The sequence below is a fragment of the Streptopelia decaocto genome (genome assembly GCF_964273445.1).
Source record: "Streptopelia decaocto genome assembly, chromosome: 2".
In the NCBI taxonomy this organism is placed as follows: domain Eukaryota; kingdom Metazoa; phylum Chordata; class Aves; order Columbiformes; family Columbidae; genus Streptopelia; species Streptopelia decaocto.
Genome location: NC_138655.1, coordinates 61,542,381 through 61,563,354, shown reverse-complemented (window position 1 = coordinate 61,563,354; position 20,974 = coordinate 61,542,381). Strand labels below are relative to the sequence as shown.

General features: G+C 38.1%; 1 protein-coding gene across 3 annotated transcripts in view; it reads right to left on the bottom strand.

The window, feature by feature from the left end:
* The window catches only part of ZNF407 (zinc finger protein 407), a 348,213-nt gene that overhangs the window by 121,940 nt on the left and 205,299 nt on the right, over positions 1-20,974 (bottom strand). For all 3 annotated transcript variants that reach the window (XM_082045091.1, XM_082045093.1, XM_082045092.1), the window contains exons 6-7: positions 18,157-18,240; positions 9,328-9,448 (exon numbers count right to left, since the gene is read on the bottom strand). In XM_082045091.1, coding sequence (XP_081901217.1) covers positions 9,328-9,448; positions 18,157-18,240 — 205 coding nt within the window. The remainder of the gene's footprint in view (positions 1-9,327; positions 9,449-18,156; positions 18,241-20,974) is intronic.

Genomic DNA, 20,974 nt, shown 5'->3' with positions numbered 1-20,974 from the left:
GGTGAGCTGGGCAGTTTCCCTAAGTGGAAGGAAAATCAAACAACAACTGGACTGGAGGTCAGCTGGCCAACAGATACAGAGCAACCTGCAGCTGTGCTACCAATCCTGGGAGCACCAGGGAGATCTGGGGAGTCCTTGAGTCAAAAGGCACTTTGCAACCTCCTCTTTACCTTTGATCAAAGGACTGCAAAGCTGCCACGTGACTAAAGGCTGTGAGAACTGGGTTTGTTCAGCCTGGAGAAAAGAAGGCTTAGGGGAGACCTCATCACCATGTTCCAGTATTTAAAGGGTGGCCACAAAGAGGACTTTTACAAGGAGTTAAATGGAAAAGATGAGGGGTAACACATAAAAGATACTCATGTGCAGATTCCGACTGGACACAAGAAGGACATTTTTTATGATGAGAACAATCAGCCATTGGAATAACTTCCCCAGGAAGTGGTAGGCTCCCCAACATTGGACATGTTTAAGATTTGGCTGGACAGGGTGTTGGGCCAGCTTGTCGAGACTGTGCTTTTGCCAAGAAAGGTTGGACAAGATGATCCTTGTGGTCCCTTCCAACCTGGTATTCTATGACTGTCTTTCACATCTATTTTGTATTCTGTTTTATTTTTGCTTTGTTTTGTTTTTGTTTTCTCACCTTAATTATTTTTCCATTATTAAAAGAACACATTTAAAAAGAAATGGAAGTACAAAATTCAGGTATATGAAGAATGCAACAGGCTAAGGACATTATAAGGACAAACCTAATATAATAAACAAATGGAATGAATGCTGCTAACATCACTTTTAAGTTTTTTAGGAGACAGAAAGGAAAATGGAAACTAAAATCCTAAGTGACCACCACCTGGCATGTGCAAATATCTTTGAGATTCTTTTAAAGTGGTGTTTGAAAACAAAACAAAAAAGAAAACAAAAACAACCAAACAAAAAAACCCAAACCAAACACAAAACCCCAAACAAACAAAAAAACCCACTAGTGATAACACTGAGGAGCACTCCATCACTTGCAATAACAAAACTGAGGGCTTTATGTACTGGCTTTTATAAAGTAAACCCTGAGAGCAGCTCTTCTGGCTCCTGCCAAGGCTCGTCATGCCCAAACCTCAGCAGCAGCTTTGGATCTGAGGGCTGTGAAGCAACATCCCAGGAACTTCAGGCTCCCAAATCTCTGATGCCTCTGTTTCCAAAGCAGTGTAGCACTAATAGAGAAGCTTTTTTATATGGTAATAGCCATATTGCCTGGAGAATAAACCACATGTAACGCAACAGGCTAGTGTCTACTAATAATTTAATCACAAAGGTCTGTAACACTACCAAAATATTTTCAGATTGCTAACTACCGCTCAGGTAGTTAACAACAATAATAATAATAATTCCTTGTAGATTTGATTACCCCCAAAAGATAGCTTTGGCCCTTTTATAATGACTGTATTGAGGAGTAAGGAATGGTAAAAGAAACAAATATGCTTATGTTCTATTCTGTGTTAACAGGCAAGAGCAAAGAAAACATATATAGTTGCTTTAGGGTTTTTTTAAACTACTTTTTACCTAAAAGGGTCATATTAATTAAGATATGATGCCAATGATTATTTTTAGATCAAATTATTCCAACAAATGAAAATTTATGCGTAGACATAAAAGATCTTCAGTGTATGTTTTTATCAGAAGCACTGTAAGAGCAGTTAATGACAAGTCTTTTTTGTTACTAAAAGCTATATTAAGACCATAGCCTTGCCATTCATCTTGAGCTTAGTACTTAGATTTTATTTACTAGCAAAATGCAACCTACTTAAGATTATTTTAGTTTGAAATATGTGCTGGTGTTCCAGATTTATAAACATTAATTAACTATATATTAAACATAAATATAGGTGTATTTATTATAGCATGTTTATGCTCCTTAAAAATGACGAGTAGATAAGACAGTGATGATTTCATGTGATAGGGAAAAAGAAGTGTGGAGACAGGAAGAAGATAAAATAAGATAATAGAAGACATTAGTTACATTTATCTGTCCACTGCATGAAGTGGTCTTATTTATATTTTCTAAACAAAAAATACTTGAGGTTTTGGGTTAAATGTATTGGACTCTGTTTCATAAAAAAGAGCAGCGGTACGGCAGCGCAGAGGCTGCATAAGAAGAAAAGTTTAGGAACAAAAGCCCGAATTGAACAGCAAGAGGAGACCATAACTACTAAAAGGAACCAGGAACTTGAGAATGTTTTTGCAGAACTTAAAGTGTGAACAAACTGATAGAGCACTGAACTGAGATCACAACAGGCTGCAGCACAGAGCAGCTGTCAGAAGTTAAAACTACACAGGAATGTTCACATTGATATCAAAACGGCTGCATGTCTCTGTAGGATTAAACCCAGTAGTCACTCCTGAGTAATTTTGCAATTTAGGCTTAAATACATCACTTAAAAGTTGTTCTTCAAAACTCAATCCAAAATGAGGATAGAATGTTATTATCAATGCTTGTAATTGCATCACTGGTTTGAAGATACTTGTGCGGATCCTTGAAGTCCCAAATCTGGTGGTTCAGTGTTGGCATGAGAATCACAGGTTCATTGAATTAAAAAGGCAATTTTCAATACCTCTTATGTAGAGTGGCCACAGGAAAAAAATAGGAAAACAGGAATGAATAAGTAAATAAATAGAAATAAGAAAAAAACAAGAGAAGCTTGGGTTACCAATGCACACAGAATTATTGATGGTAAGTATTATTTATTAAAAGAAATAGAAATCTGTTTTAGCCTTCAACTAAGTAGAGTGTGTTTATTATGCCAATAATTAAAAATACAAAAAGCAAAGGACTTCATAAAGTGACTATACTATTGCATGCTGTGCAAAAGCCTCTTAACAGGGCAATTTCATTGTGGACCGTAGTCAGCAAGTCTACATACACCAATATATTTGTGTGCATGCACGTATGTGTCTTTCTGTAAGAAACAATCCTGTTTTCTAATAAGCACACATTCTCTTAAGCAGTCCGTGCAGTGACACTGACATCTGGCAGGGAGGACAGGGAGAGTTGTGAGAGAGGGAATTTAAGTTCTTTTGTAGGCTGCGCCCAACATGATTCTCCTAAAGTGCAGAGCAGGATTTTTCAAGTCAGCACAGACAGTGCACACGTCTCCCAGCCAGGGCCATATCAACATTTGTGTGCTCTCTGGTTCTACACACTTCTGAATGTTGGGAACTACATCTGAAGTCTCTTGGTTAACATGATAGCTGATCTGTATTTTGCACTATCACATTTCATATTTTTTATTCGGAGTTTAACATATGAACTATTTGCTACAGCTTAGGTGAATATAAAAAGTTTCATTAAGCAACAGAAACAACATAAAGGTAATAAAAGTAACCATTGTTTTGTATGACGTATTCACCAGAAAAATTAAACTGCTTTTACGGCTATATCCAAATTTTATTTCAGATTATTTTTCTTTTACAGCCTTAAATGTTATTGCATATTTTATTCCAGATAAATAGAAATATTACCAAATATTTTATCTGAATGTTTATTAAAAACTAAGGGCTGGATAATATTTGAGGAGTTTGCATCTGGGAACTATGCCCATGCACCGATGGAATTTCTCTCTAAACTTCTATCTTCATTTGTTTATAAGTCTGCCAGCACAAGGCACTGGAAATCCTCAACTCCTGCTGCTGATCACAACAGAAGCTTAAGTGCTTCCTGAAGGCCCAGTTTGTTCTATTACATGCACGCATTATTGTCCTTTGCAATTGCTTATTAGTACAAAGTATAAGCACTTTTTTTGCCTAATTCTGCATTTGTGATATCTATAAAAAAGTGTATTACCATAGCGCAATGGTGGTTGCCACTTGGAGTCCTCATCAGCCTAATGTTCCATACAGTTGTGTAACCTAGTTATTTCCTGTACATGCATATTAAATTTCACTGGTTACAAAGAGCATATTAATGTTAATATTTTAATGATAAATACACTGTTTCATCATTTTATGTAGAAGTCGCCACAACAGCCTTTCAGTTTTGCCGTGAATAAATACATATGGGTACCTCAGCATTTAAAGTAGTGTCTAGTTATCCTTGAAATAACCAGGGAACAGAGCAGAGCTGATGCACTCATACCAAGACAACTAAAGGTTATTAAATTCACCAGAACAAACAGAGAGGAAACACTTACTTATAACTTAGGTACAAATCCTGGAGTGCATTATAAACTGGTCTTTACAACCTATGAACAGATACTATAAGTCAGAGGGAAATAGGAACTCCCTAGGGATGCTGTCCAAAAAAAGAAAAGTAGCCCCTGTGGAATCACTTCCCCGAAGTCACGCTGCCGCTGCTGCTGAATATATGCAATGAATCCTTCTGCAGTTGGAACTTCAGATGCCATAATCCCTTACAGAATGTTGTCTAATTATTTTATTATGCATAATAAATGTAAAATATTTATTTTAGTTTACATAATTATATTAAAAATGTATGCTATTTATTCTCAGTCTTGTAAGACATCCTTCAAGAGTCATCTACTTTATAGGAAGGTGCATTTACAGAATGAATGCTGTTTTGCTGGTCTGGCTGTTTGTTTTATCCAGCTTCTAAATCCTCTTATTTATGACTGTGAACCATCACCAGCGCCCTGGATGTTGCCCTCCATTCCCTCCTTCCCCTCACCACCACAGGTACTCCATACAAAATGAACCATACAGCGGAATCCCAGGGAAATAAGAGTCATTTTGTTTAATTACAGCACGGGGATGGCGCAAAGTGTGTAAACATTATACCGTCCCACACCCTCACGGTCCAAGTTGTAGCAATATTGTTTCTGTATCACAAAACTATGCCAGTGCTCCTCCTGAGCCCAGAACTCCAACAAATTTGACTGTGAGAAAAGCAGGGCTCTGCCTTTTGTGCCCTTGCCACAAAACAATGTAATCCAGATCCACTTTGTACTGAAACATCCTCCTCACACACACCATGAACATAAATTATTACTTGCCTGAGTAGCTGTGATAGTTACATGGAAAGTCAGTACCAATGGAAGTTGAATTTAAAGCCTGAGATACGACTTATATGAGATTTCCAATTCTTTACTTAAGACACATGCACAAAACCAGTTCAGACTTTGAAAATGCTGTATATCTGCACCTTCCATTGACATCATCTGACTCATGGGAGCTTAGCACTTCTAAAATCATGTTAAATTCAGGTGCCTAAACATGTTGCAGATTTTGAAGTCTGGCCAAAGACTGTACCAGTGAGACATTTAGAAATCAGGTGAAGTTCCCAGGTGTTGTTCGGTTTCAGGAGGTTACATGGCTCTTCACCACCTACTGTGCCCATTCCCAAATGCAGTGTCATTGTCAGGATAGCTCTAGGATCATGTAATCTGAAAAGTTCAGCCACATAATGCATCTTTTTTAAATGACTAAGAAATATAAAATAAGCATTGCATGCATAATGCTGGTGTAAGGCCCTATGAGACCAATTCTGCATTATAAAATTAAGTTGAACGTTAATTAGGAGTGAATGAATATTTTTGTATGACAAAACACACTGACTTAAGAATGGAGAGATATGCTGTGTGATTTGGAAAAGTAAATGCAAAGGAAAATCGTGCATATTTTTATCTAAATGGGGTAAACCTAAGTTGAAAACACAAATGTGAAAAATTATAACCAAAACATTTAACAGGCGAATTTTTATATTTATAAAGATATATTTTTCTTCCCTCAAAAGGAATCAGATTTTTAAAACTAGACTGAAAAAAAATTCAAATTATAATCATTACTAGAAGTCACATGCTGCTATACAGAAAAGTAGATGTTTATTTCTTTGTTATCAATATCCAAAAAATTTAGACAAAAATAAATATCAAGTGGTCACAGTACAAAAAGTAGAGATGGAAGGTAACATTTCTGCAAGAATATTTAAGTCCAACAGTAAACACAGATTTTGAAAGCAACTTGGTAAAATAAAAAGAGCAGAATCTCCCTTTTTCTTTTTGGGAATACGCATACTATTGAGAATGTACAGTTTGTGAGCTAAAAATGCTAGTGTTTTTATTATTCACTTCAGAAAACCACATCTATTCATGCCTTGTAGCTAAAAAAATCATTTATCATGCTGTGCGTTATATAGGGAACAAACTCCCTTTTCTGTTCCATGCAGCCAAAATCAATCTTTTTCCCATGGTATCTTACAGCCTATTTCACTTCAGTTTTTGCTGCTAAGCAAAAAAAGAAAGAGTTCTAAGTGCCTGTCCAGCCACAGGTGATCCAGATTTTCATAACAGTTCCTAAATTCAGATTAGTTTCTTTCTGTACTTCTAGCCAGGGTTAGCTTGCCTTTTAAGTCACTAGACTGGCAAGAGTTTTTGCAGGATGATTGTTCACAATTTCCTCCTGAGGAACTGGAAAAGCTTGAAGTCAGCGATCTCTAAGAACCCTCTGAGCACTGATGAGCTGAACAGGAATAATTAAAATACTTTGTATTTAGATACTCTTTTAATTGAAGTGTCTCAAGCTACTTTATAGAATAGAGAGATCACTTCACCTGTCGGTGAAAGGAGACTTTATGGTAGCACTAACAATACCCCACGTCTGTACACAAAATGAGGAATATTCACCTCGCTGAAACTACAAGGGTCATTAAAGTGTCTGCAGTTGCCAAGCAACACTAAACAGAAACATCTGAAACAGTCTGGATCAACTTAGAGCGCGAGGGCTTGAAGCACCGCAGTGAGAGCTTGACCACTAGACACGGCGGTGAATTTTATTACTAGGTCAGCAGACTTTAAAATCTTGATTTTATGTTTTCTGTAGGTGACACTGACAAGAGCACCATCTGCACAACTAGCGTAAAAGACATTGACAGCGTTGCTGATACCTTTCCATGAAAAGACACAGTACTGGGTGAGTTGACAAGGAGGCAACATGTGATTCCCTTAAAATTATATTTTAACACAAAGGAGAGGGAAAAAAAAAAATGAGAGAGGTGGACAGGGAGTAAAAAATAAACTTGCCAACAAGGCTGGCTAATATCCCAGGCCTGTGGAAACTGGCAGGCACAAGCAGGACATTTGGGCTAATAAAGAGAGCAGCCCCCTGTTGTACTGGCTCCTCTGCAGCTACACCAAGTGCCTCCCTGAACTCACAGCAGCAGCACCGCTCCGACTCCTGCATCCCTGCCAGATGCTTTTCAGCTGAGCTCAGAACAAATTTCCTGCAGAATCAAAGCTTCATCAGCTGGTATCTGTTGAGATCAGTCTCCAAAGATTAGGTCAAAATTGGCCTGCAAGGGATGGAAACTAACTAACTATTACCATGAAACATTTATTTTTCAATAAGATACAGGCAGGGGATGCTCAGAGATTTCTTGTTAATCCTGATAAAATAAGTTATGCTTGCTTCTTCTCTAATAACCTCCAATATAATAAAATACTAGTAAGTAACTTGTCATTCCTTGAAATTTCATTCCCATAGAGAAAACTGTCCATCCAAAGGAAAATGATCTCCTGCCTTCACTAAATAGAGGATTAAAGTTATGCATTTTGTCATACCAAGCAAGGGAACTGTATCCACTCATTGTGTGCGTGTAACAAACCCCAAACTGCAAACTGATTCATGTCTACAGTGCTCTCAGGCTCTAGGGTTTTCAAGCCAGGAAGCTCAAACCCACTGTGACCCACCTCTAGTTACCTAGTTCTGTAATAAATCTATTCCTTCCAATCGGGATGGTTCATTAAAGTGGACGACCCCAAGGTTGAGCCTCCTCAAACACACAGTATCACAGACAGGACTCTGTTTACCTCCATTGCAGCACATCATGTCACATTATTGCTTAGATGCTCTTACTTCACTCAACAGACTTTTTAATGCAAACACTCTGACAAATGCAAACCCACGTCTCTTTCTTAGATGACTTACTGAAGAGGACATAAACACTTCTATTAAACCTAAAATAAAAACACACACACACCCTCCCTGCCACCAGCCCCCAAAAAACCCACCACAAACAGGGGGACCCAAAAGGCAGCAGCACAGAAACAGAAGGCCTCCTCAAAGTTATTGAATTCAGCTCTCTGCAGTTCTAGGCACTAATTTAATGGGTGCTCAATACAGAAGAGTTCACAGAACATTTTCTCCACAGGCACAAACCAATGTAACAAAAATTTTTCTACAGAAACTGCTTGATAACTGCAGGAGCTTTCTGTACATGAGCTTTCTCTAAAGTAGCTCATAACTCCAGTGAAACCAGGTATTATGAGAGCGGCGAGGTTTTGTTACGTAATCCTGTTGTACGAAACTATATTCAAACTTACACTAAAAGAACATTACAGTTGTGTGCTCAGCATTAAAAGAAAATAAAAAGTGTTATAGTGGTATAATCAAATGTTTAACTTTCTCCTCTTTCATGCATGCATCACAGCAGATACGTCTAATTACAGAATCATATGTCATTCATCAAATATAATACTGAGTTTTTACAAATTTTTTGAACACCAACTCTTGCAAATTACTCATTAACAACTTCTGTGGATTCCTTTACAGTACGTATAGATTAGCCACCATACTACATGGTATTAACGGTGATCAAGATTGTAGAAAAAGTATGTTCAAGAAAAGAATAATTTAAGAAGCAATATGAGATGATTTAATAAGTAGTCCATAATGAACATAAGACACATGGGATAAGCACAAGTAATCTTAACTGTCCTTTCATGTGATTGTTGAGAATTTAATCTACTGCCCAAACAGGATGTGTTTTAGTGGTGCAACACAGGAGAATTTGCCGTGCAACCAACCCTACATCCAACTGTCATCACACCACCGTGGCTGGCAAGAAGGAAAACTTAAGCAGGAAAACAAGATTCTGCAGCACTGTAACTGGCTCCAGTTGCTTCCCATTCTAATAAGTGTCTGGTGAGTATTTAGGCTGCTAAGCCTTTTAGGAGACTTTTCGTTTCTTGGTGAAATGGTTGCAAACCAACCGAGAAAAATTTCAAAACTGCAACTGATTTGAAAAGGCGATGCAGATAAGCAGCCTCACCATGGAGAATTCTAACAGACACTAGAGCAGCTGTGAAACAAACACTCAACATTAGCACTGCAGTCTTACCACTAAAAGGTTTCCCATCATTTGTTTTTCTTTATAAAGTAATACCTAAATACTGAAAACTAAGTTTTTAAATTTAGCTCCTAATTTAATATGCAATTACTGCTGCCCTGATGGTGTTTTAATGGCAATATATTTTTATTGGTGACTTCAAATGAACCTCGTCTGATCACCTTAACCCTTCTCTCATCATGCTTTAGTTAACGACTCATTACCTGTAGTCACACCAGGGACATCTGTAAGGCTTTTCTCCAGTATGGACACGCTTATGTCGTGTCAGATGCGATTGTGTTGTGGATGCGAAGTTACACTCGTCACATTTGAATGGTTTCTCTCCTAGAAGGTGACAAGAGATGATATGCATTATCAGTTTTCATCAACAGGAAAGGAAGATAAGTCTAAATTTATGTCAAATCTCTTGAGACAGATTTTAGTCCATGTATACATAAACGACCACAAATACAAAACAAACTTCCAAATACAATGCATTAATTGCAAAATACTGTTCTCACTATAACATACACACTTCAGCTGACTTCCCATGTGGTGTACGCAGCAGCAAAAAGGAGTTGAAAGAACTGCACTGACACAGGGTAACCGTCTTACTGGGCCTTATTTCATAAAAATATTATCACCAGGTGACAGGCGCTCCTCTCACCCTACACCTTCTGTTGAAGTTGGATCCATGAATAGCCCTGAAAGCAATACTGTTGGAGACAGAAGGTGAGAAATTGGTCTGAAGCTTGTATTCAGTGCCTGCTCAGAAATGAACATCTCCAGGAGGAAAGAGCCTTCGGTTTGGGATTTTTTTGTCCTATCCATTAAATAATAAACATAAACCAGGACTGAGAATAAGACCCAGAACTCAATGCTCTATTCCTCCTCTCCTGCCTGCTGTCCTTCTGCCCTTGTGAATCTTTTCTGAACAGCAGAAGGAGTTGAAAGGTTTATGAAAAGGAAAAAAAAAAAAACACCAAACCTAGACTAGGACAAGAATATTTTCATAAGAGTAAAATTTAATCTCTGTTGAATTGTGCAACTGCACTGAATATTTTTAGAAGACTACTAATTTAAGAAAGATGCAAGTCTCTAGCTTATAAATTATAATGTGGAAAAAAGTACTTTTCCTTCCAGTGGAGGGGTCCACCCCTTAGAAGACACTAAGGCAAAATCTCACAGTAGATATGCATACTGTGACACTTAGCAAAGACACCTGCATCCCATTTTTCCAACTAGTTGCTCCAGAATTATTCTGCGCAGCTTCCAGGCACATGTAATTGTCATTTAGGGAGGAAAAGGGGTGTGTGTGGGGGGTTGTATACAGAAGACAAAAGGCAGCTCCTAAGTAGGTGATTCTGACTACATTGTGCCAGCTTTTGGAAGTATTTATCCTAAAGACTACATAAGGATTTAACATCCCTAACTTAAGAAGTCCGAACAAAACTGCTAGGGATAGACACCTACCCTGTAGACTGTTCAGAGCTCTAGAACAGGCAGTTTCAAAATTGAACCCTAAGCCTCTTAGCAGGTACAATTTGCAGTTTTTCAGACTGACAGGAGACACACCACCAGCAGAGGACACATCACTAGCAAAATTGGCCATGCCTCTGAGCTAGATATTTCAAGCCTGCTTAAAGCGTGAGACACTGAAGACTTCCAAAGGGACTTTGCCAGAATTCTGAGAAGAAAGAGAAATCTGCATTTTCCATTCTTGAAGATGGCTGGGGTTTTTTGCCTCCCAAGGGAAGAAGAAATGCAAGGTCCTCAGGCCTGAAAATCTTGCACCGTTGTATGGAGGGACAACGGAGCAGATTCTGAAAGTTCCATAAAGAGCGGGAATAATTGCTTTTAGCAGCTGCTGGAGAGAATTGCAGACACTATTTTTCATTTATTGTTTCATGGGACGAGGAAAGGTGAAGGGGCAGGACACAATGCGGAAGCCTCTATGCTGGACAAATTGAGACTGCTAGAAAATATGTCTTTCCTGCCCCAAACGGGGTTTTCTTGTCAGACACTGACTCTTTGCTCTGGAGAAGCCGACTCTCCCAGCAGCTGGAATGGTACTGGCTGCTGCTTCAATTAAACTCTTTGGGAGGCCATCAACTCCCTAGCAACGTAACCTGCTCTTGAACCGAAGAGTTCCTGTGCCTGATTTATTTTATCTTCTAGTATTACAGAAGATAGCAACATTTTCAAGCCTAAGTAGTAAAGCCATAGGTATTTTAGATAACATACATACTTATTTTAACTGCTTTCATTTAAAATGCAGTAGAACCTTGCCAGCTCGCTCTGTTGTAAAAAAGGAGATTTGACCTGAAAAGTGATTTTGTAGTTTGCCATTCAGGGGAGGATGGATCAGATAAAGGTCTGCTGCTGTGTTGGGGAAGGGCCGGTGGGGCTGACAGACCAGCCGGGTTCCGTGGAAGCCAGGAGGGCTCGCAAATCCCATCGTGACCAAAAGAAAAATTATAATCCTCGCCTGCTGCTCCAGGAAGTTTCTCCTTAGAAAATCCTTGTGGCTAACTGCTCCTGTCAAGTGGACTATGTGTAAATCTCGCCTGACAGAAAATACATCACAGCAGCACCACACAACAAAAGCCAACTAAACTGGGAGGAAAAAAGACGGCCTAGCACAGCCTGTAACTCTTAGCAGCTGCGCAGGGGAAAAAGTATCTGTTTTTATGGAAAATTAAGCAGGTTGAAAAGTATAGTTGAAAAAATCTAAAACAATACTAAGTATTTCTTTGGGTTGGGGAGTGTTGAACAGTATATAGACAGTATTTTTTAAATGTGTTAGGACAAACTCTACATATTTAAAGATTAAAGGTAAAATATAGTCAAACAAAACACAAAAACCAAACCACGACAAACAAAAACAAGCAAACACCAAAACAAAACCAAACAAAAACACAACCTCACACACCTTATGGTTATAGAAGACTTGTCTGTGCCTCACTGTCTCTAAGTTTATCAGTAAGAAACCTCACAAAAAAAAAGAAGGATATGTGCCCCAAAATACCCCAATGGTCACAAGTTCTGTGGAGGGAAAAAAGGAAGGACAATCCAAGATCAAGGACCCACTGTCTTTGGGGTTTTTTATTTCATTTTCATTTTTACCACAAGCACTGTACAAGCTATGTATCCTAACCACAGGATCACAAAAGAAGAAAAGGTTTCACTTTTTCGGAACTTCTGAAGTGCATCAGTTAAGTCACCTGACGTGGAAAATTTCAGCTCCAACAATGAAAGTCTGGGAAAGCACCCAATAAAAAAGGTCAGATCACGGGGAGCACCAGTCTGTACAAAAGCAGTTATTAAGCTTCAGGCTTAACAGACTAAGGCTTTCTTTTTCCTCTTGCCTCTCCAAATTCTGCACTGACTTCTTTTAGCATCTGTCTTAGCTTACAGCCCCTCCCAAATCACACCTTTCTTTTTCTTCCTCTTTTCTCTTCCTCTTTTGAGTTCTCTCTCTTTTATGATGGGCTTTTTAGGACATAGAGCATACCTTACTGCTATCACAAATTTCTCTGTGCAGTTATGTACTTAACATGTAGTTTTTAAAGGAAAAATGAAATAACACAGTATGTTGTTGATCTGTGGATGGCAAAGTGAATTTTTTATTCATAATCATGACCATCCAAGATACTTTCTACCTATAGATTATATACAGCATTTACATGAATGTGCTACTGAGCAGCCAGCTTTCACATAAATGAAGTAAAAAAATAAAAATCAAATGGTGCCATCAATTCACAAGTCTTGTGCGATTAATCAGAATCTTACTTGGGTTGTTTCAATAGGAAATGATTGCTTTCAATCCTGTTTGCCCTTCACATGATGTGTTGTGCATGCAGCACAGAAAGATTCCTGTAAGTTTCGTCTGATCTAAGGAATGAGCAGACCACAAAACACAGCCATCTTCTTGCATGTTCTTATTTCCAGCTATTTCTCGTGTTTGTTAAGGCTGTTCCCTCGAGAGGCACTTAACAGGCTTGCTAATGAAGCCTGAAGTATATTGAAGTAAATTCTGTTTACTTTTAGTCTGTTCAAGTTTTTACTTATAAGACATATAAAAACAAGTTCATCCTTGATCTCATTTCCTTATGAGAAAACCTGTAGATACCATAGGGTTGCTCTTCCATAGCAAAAAAGATTGACATTTGTATGCTCAGAACTGGGAGGAAAACTGTTTCACTACACAGTTTCTCTTAAGTAGAGAGAAAGTTTTATGATACCCAGGTTTTTGGTGTCAGTTCTGGCCAAAGGTTTGCTATAATCAAGTTCCACACTCCGCTGCAAACGTTGGCATAAATGGAAAAGGAAAAACAATACAGATCCTCTCCAAATTTCACCTCTCCTCTTGCTGAAAAAGAACACTAAGATTTCTTACTGTGCTACATTTTCTGTAGTATTTGACATTATGATTTTTTTAAGCTGTGGTGGAGAAATTGAAGGGACGAGGCTACATTATACATTAAATACAATGCCGAGTAGTGTAACTACACATTAAAGTCAAAGAGCAGTTCACATGAGAAACAGAAACACAAAGTGAGTCACTCATCTGGATAAAAACACATACATTATTAAATTTTCTTTCTTTATTACATTGACCTATAAATGTCTCGAAAAGCGCAAGATTGAAATGAGTGAGCAGAAGCAATCATACAAACAGTGATCTGTATGATATAAACTACCATCTTCAAAAATTCATGAAAATATCTGAACAAAGACACAATCTTCTTTAAGCAGTCCCATATGTTCAGGGTGACTCTCATAGAACTGCTGTGACCACTACGTGTGTACTTACCCTATAACGCTCTACTACTGCAATGTACTTCTATGATCCTCTGGAAGATTCCACCACAACCAACACATGAGAAGCAAAGGATGGGGTTTTTGCGATTTGCAGGAGTACTAACCAACAGTAAAAAGGGAATTTCACACAAGGGAACACAGACTGGGACCGATCAGCACTGCTGGAGTGGGCCAGCTACTACAACACTAAATGGAAGTTTACTGGGAAACATATATAAGAAGAGAAAACTAGAGTGGTATCAAAAGCTAGATAAATAAAAGAGGAGAGTAGAACAATAACAACAAGAACATTAAAAAAAAATTAAAAGAATAAACTGTTTTCATGTTTTCATTTCAAGTCAGTAATAATTACCCTCGATATTTTTTCTCTCTTCTGCAATTTCCAGGTTGATCATGATTAAGGCAAAATATTTAAATAATATTGATATTATACTTTTCTTCCATGTGTGTGCGTGTGCTTTTGGTAGCTGATTTAGAGGTTATTTACTCTTGCTTACAAAATTCAGATAATAGCTTAAATTCTTTGTGAAATCCAACTAATTCTAAATTCAGCCAATACTAAAATTCAGAACTTTGTCTTCCTATCTTCTGGCAGATTTTCTTACTCAGGCAAAACATGAATTTAAAAAATTGTTTCATGATGACTCAAAAGATGAAAAATTTTCCTTCTAGTCACATTGAGGAACAGAACTACAGTATATCCGTTCTTGCAGCACTGCAAGCTCTCCTTTATTTACCACATAGCAACAGCTGGTATTGCAAATGGTCTAAGTTTCTTTAGGCAGTTTCTGCTCACAGCCCAGGCCACCACAAGTGTCCATTGTGAACCATTCAGTAGAGATGTAAGTATTCTTTACAGTGTGATTAAATTCTGGTCAAACTCTGGACCACTTTTGAAGTTGCCATTGTTTCAGTTTAAAAAAATCGCAGTGAAAATCTTGCACAATTTCATAGACTGATTCTGGCAGACTATATAAAGATGCATTCAGATCATAAAACATTACACCAGGACAAAATCAGCCAAAGACTTAGCTTATTCTGTGTTTGAAGTGTGTGGTTCTAACAGGACCAGGTCAGTCATTAAGGAGATAACATATTTAACAGAGAATAAAAACATCAACTGGTGAAACACCACGGATCTTTTGAAAGATCAAATTATTTTTTTTCTACTTTGCAGTTCTACTTTACAGTTGAGAAAGCCTCTAACAAGAAAATCTGTATGCAAATGCATTATGTTTGCAAGTAAATTAAGTACAAACATTTTTCAAGTCTTAAAACTAAGGCCTTTTTCTTTCAGTTTAATAACATTCCTGTACTACTTGTCATTTAAAAAGCAAAACCATATCTTCCAGGGACAACATCCTATGTACCGAACTAGTCCCCACAGCTTGCTCCATGGGTGACCAAGGGCCAGATCTTGCCAGCCTTATTGACACCAAGTTACACTTTATACTCCCTGTAATATTTCTGAAGAAAATGCATCTTTCACAAGGTAAAGCTATTTCTCCAGTTACATAAAAATAATCTCAGCTAACAAGAGCGGAGCAGAGTAAGAAATCTCAGAATCAAGAGCATCAAAAGTCTAAGTGGCTGGTCCTGCCGACAGCCCTCTCTTGTGTCAAATATCTATCAGCAGCTGAACATTTCTCTGGGGTGTCAGGACACCTCAGGCCTTGAGGCTGGGACGAGAGGAGGCTTGTTAAGCCGGTTAAGACTCCTCAACTACATGTGAGGATTTGCTCATTTGCCCTTGAATCAAGGGTCTCTGACAGGTGATAGAAGTAAATCTTGGATTGGAAGATGTTCTGTGTCAGCCCCCTAGACAGCTTGTATTACAGTAGGGAATTATTTAAGCCATTTAGACTATTTTTGATACCTATTCCTTTCAGAACTGATTGTAATTTGCTTTGGCATTCTGCTCTGGGAAAATTGTGCCAACTGGGGACACAGAAGGGAAAATACAGGTACAAAGAGGAGTGCGTGCAGCTAAGGACTGAGATGAAGTTGTGCACTGGATAAAAATACAAGGGGAGCCACATAAGTGCAACAATGCAAAGGTGGATTGTGTCATTCTCCTTGAAACAAATAGAAGTTACAGATAATTTTTCTGCTAAAGAATCATCTCTGATTGTTTGTGCCACAGAGGCAGATAAATGCCAAAAAGATAGATCCTTCTGCCTCTGAGATGCTGTCCTGTATAGTATAAAGTTAATAGCAAAGTAATAACGAGCCTCCAGTCCTGACATAAAATATAAAGTTATGCCTGCTAGATGCAAGCTTCATGATCTATAACCTGTGAATCCCTGTGATCATAGCACAAAAGTCTCTACCATACTGGCAAACGAAGGGCAAAATGCCATCGAAAACATGAACAGTTTTTCACCAGGAACATACCGTATTTTCAGCCTCATTTTGAACACAAACCAGGAAATATTTTTTTCTATCAGCTTGTGGCCTAATGATATAGAAATTTAACATATAAACCCTTATAAGGGCTTACATTTCTGAGAAACCAGATCTGTACTCACATAATAGGTAAAGACAAGAAGGGCCAAGACAAGAAGATGCACTTCTTCCGTTTTTCTCTTCTGAAATGATTGTTTACCATTTGTGTAGCTGCACTGACTGTGAGTCCTAGACATATGCATGATCCCACTGTGCCACATGGCAGGCCAATAAAAAACAAAAGGTAGTTCCCATCCTATTGATATCAATGATTTCTTTCTGCTAAAGGAAAAAAAACCTAATAATTTTCATATTTAGCCCACATGTGAACTTCAGCAAACAAGTGACAATCCTCCAGAGCTCCAGAAAAATGGAAACAGTTAAAACTGCAGCACGCAACTTCCATTCCATTAGTTGCAATTGCTCCTGTTTTCATTCAGAGAGTATAACACTAAGAGAGAGCTTATTATATTTAATAAGTGTGGCAGTGCTCTCACAAAGTGTATTTTCCTCATTATCAGAAGAAAAATTCTGGAAGTATCATTACTAGTTAGACTTGCAAGTAAAATTTGGCCCTGAACTTTTTTTTTTTATTTTTTTTATTATTTTTATTTTTTAGAGCTTACCCACTTCAAGATATTGTCTGACTGGCACTGAAAACTCTACAGTTTTGAAAGCATTAGACTCTCCTTCAAATGCGTTTGCTTTAATAAACTGAAAACAGGGTGGGAAGAATGGCTTCAGGCTCTCAAGAAAGAGAGTAGCTGCTCTTCAGGAAATTACGCACTTAGATGGTGTATGTCCTGAATCCAGATTAGTTTATTTAGGGACATAATAAAATCTCCCACTGCGGTTCCTTTACAAAATCCACGGAAAATTCATGACGTAACAACTGCAGCTTCTCATTTGTTAGCCATTTCTTTCCACTGTACATTAGACAATGGTCACTTAACTCACACAGCAACTCCTGCTGATGTTACATTACCCTCATGGTAGTCCGTAAAACAAAAACTACAGTGGCTTAAGCAGCAACACTTCTGCGTCTGTTTGAACAAAATCTATTCTAATAATCAAACACATACAAGGAACTACTAAAAAGCACAATTAAGGTAAAATGTATTAATAAATGTTTAATGCTTACAGTTTTTCTGATCTTCTGAAACTAAGAACCAATTTAATTTTATCCGATATTAAATTTTTATAAGCAGGTGGTAGGAAAGCTTTACTAATTCTGGGCGAGAAATCCTGCTTTACATGCTGACCATGTGGTAACTCTTAAAGTTGTACCTATTAATTACCAACTACCTTAAAATTACAAGAGGGCAACTGAAACAACACTAGCTTTCAACCATGTCTCAGTCCAAAATAATGGATTAATCTATATGTAGTCTCTAATTTTCACCCAGGGACAAATCTAGCAGACTCTTGCAAAATCTTCACAGTAGGTAATCTATTTGGGCCTTGGAATACAAAAATAGTAGACTTAGCATTCATTTAAAGAAGAAATCCAGTCTTTAGAATTGGACTTCCTTCAGAAAAAAACACCAGAAATACCCCCCCAGCCTCCCCCTGAGCAATTATTCAAACTCCCAGCTAACTAACAGATTCGACGCAGACCTTGGGCACACCGATTTTACAAAAAAACGCGAAAAAAAGCCAAGCAAACAATGAGCCGATGCGTTATTTGTGCTGTAATGTTCTATTTGACTTGCGTTCCACCCCGGTGTGGAGGGACTTCCCTCGCCGGAGAAAACACAGCAGAGAGCAAAGACAGCTTTACTGACCTGTGTGCTGCCGCCGGTGCTTGGTGAGGGCATGACGTGTCCCGCCGGCAAAGCCACAGAGGTCACAGAGGAACGACTTCTCGCCTGTTGCAACAATAAACAGATGAGGGACTGCGGAGGTCACAGATCATTAAAACATATCTATCAAGGCTTTCAGGGTTACTAATTCCTCCAATCAAATGTTTCCATGTAAATATGTCAAATGGGAATGAAATTACCACTGCGGTTTATTGACTGTGATAAAATCTGAAAAGCACCACTGAACATAATTACATACTTGTCAGACCCATAAAAATTAGCTTTATTATCAATGGAATGGTTTTGTACAACTTCATTTCTGTTAGATGTCTTCCAGATGGGGCTGCTTTATGCACTTGAACAGTTTTTATGCATATCCTGATTTTTTACAATTCCCATACATCTGGCCTTTCTGTGCTGAGTAAAGATTGCCTGGAAAAAAGTTAATATACTGTATATATGCTTCTGCTTAAATAAAATATATTGAATTTACTAACAAATTAAGGGTACTGAGAAATTTTCAACAGACTAGATCACAGTCATCTTTAGTTACCTTCTATTTATTAGTAAGTATTTAATTATTCACTTGAATATACAGAAGAGCCAGGCAACAATAAAAGCCACGTTATTTGGTACCAGTGGCAATTCAGCACTGGTTATGTTTCTGAAGTTTTCATGACATAAAGAAAATAAGTCTGGGGATTGCTACTGAAATTGCAGCAGAACTTCTATTGTTCGTCTTCAAATGATAATTTGATAATTCTTCATTCCAAACCTCTGGACCAATTAGAAAGATTTTGGCAAGCTCAATACCCATTAAAAGTGTGCAAATGTTCTCTTTTTAATTTTTTTGTTTTTTCTTTTAATAGAAGTTAGGATTTTGCCGTGTTGTCTATAAATACCTTTCACAGCAATACTTTTACTCAGTATGTACTAACATGAATAGCAATCTCAGCCCATGAAGGCCACAAGGAAGGTCATTATGTATTAATAGCGCTGACCTCAGATCTACACTCAATAACCACAGAAAACACCAAAATTTTGATTTTTCTTTTTTTTTTTTAAAGAATCGCATTAGTCATTTGAAGCCAAATTGTCTTATTTCGCAGTGACATAGCAGAGAGGGGGCTGGTGGGGCAATGATGCTGAATTCATTGAAACTAACAGTTTCCTTTGAATTCTTCCCTGTGGGGAAGGAAATCCAGTTTCTACAAAAGACGGCTGGGTTAAGAGGTCGGATGTCAAATTACCAAGTCCTCCCAAGAAGACAGAGGGATGGAAACCTCCACGTTGTTTATTCCCACATAACCGGGCACGCTGATCTACAGACTTTCTGGAAAAGCGCGGAGCCTCGGTTTAACTTTGGATGCCATTAATGTAGAAGTGAGAGACCATCTTGTGAGCAGGAGCTCCGCGGGGAGCTCCACAAGGACCAGCTGCCCGTCCCACCATGGGCTCCATGGGGGTCCCAGGGGAAACCCAGTTCCCCACAGGCAGGAGCCCCCGGGCCTCGCGCGTCAAGAGGAAAGCAATTACTACCAAGTGTCCAAGGAGGCCTGAAAACCACCACTAAAGAAGGACCATAAAAATGCTAGGTAGCTAGGCTAGGAAGTGCCATTGGCACATATTAATCTCCATTTTAGAATAAAGTAAACAGCGTGTTGTTACTTTCTACACCCAAATTTGGTCATGAAAAGCAGATTTTTAAAAATTTGGTCCATTTATGGGAGTATCCCAAGACAGAACCCAAGCTGTGAAATAATTTCAGTACCTCCTTTTAGGAGTCAGTTCTAGCAATCTGTAATTATAATTGAATTAAAAACCACAATGAAAAAATGAAAACCAAACAACAACAAACAGAAAAAACAGAGTGGAAACCCATCCTAATGATCACATAAAGAATGCATATGTGCTAAATGATGGAACAAAATATGAATTTTACTGTGAAAACCTTTGTCAGTCATATTATTGCTGGGGTTATACATGATTGTTACATGGATATTTCTGCATACCATTAATTCCCTTTTTTTTTTTTTTAATAAGGATCTTCAGCATGTAACACTTAAATTCATTAAAATATCAAAGAAAAGGAATAGAAGTACTACACCTAATCCTTAATTATAATTAAATATTAATTTAATTAATTAATCAATGTAAAGTATAAATCTTTATAAGTAGCTGCAATGGCTAACACCCTAGCATAAAATTCACACTTTAAAGTTAAATGCTGTACCATGCCTACCAAGAAATTGCTCATCATCTATATATTGTCATAAATTAGCTCAAGTTGTGTTTAACATCTAGGAGCAGACTTCAGTACGGCCTGCAGCCCCATACACTAATGAGGACACAGAGTACCCACAGCATCTTTGCAAGCTTATGGATTTACTGGGTGGTTTATATTTGGGCCTTTGGAACAGCTTTTTGAGCCACAGAGAAATGATTCAAAACCAACCAACAGCTTTAAAATAGGGAAATTGATCCACCCTAGAAAATAATTTGCCAGTTAAATATTCCACTCTCCTCTAGGTCGGATCAGGGAGGTCTCATGCAGGGTGGGCTTTGGCGGGATTCAGTGGGGCTTTGGGTCTGAAAACACAAAACTAGAGGAGATTTCGCCCCTGTTTTTTAAGCCCAGGAAAGGTGGTGCATTCGATTTTCTGCAACATTCATTTTCAGGCATATTAATGAATTCAATACCTTATTTGTGTATGTATGGTGCTCTACGCACAAATACAAAAACACAGAGAAAACTTCATCACCTGTGACTTTAAGTTCAATTGCACAGAATTTTGCAGCC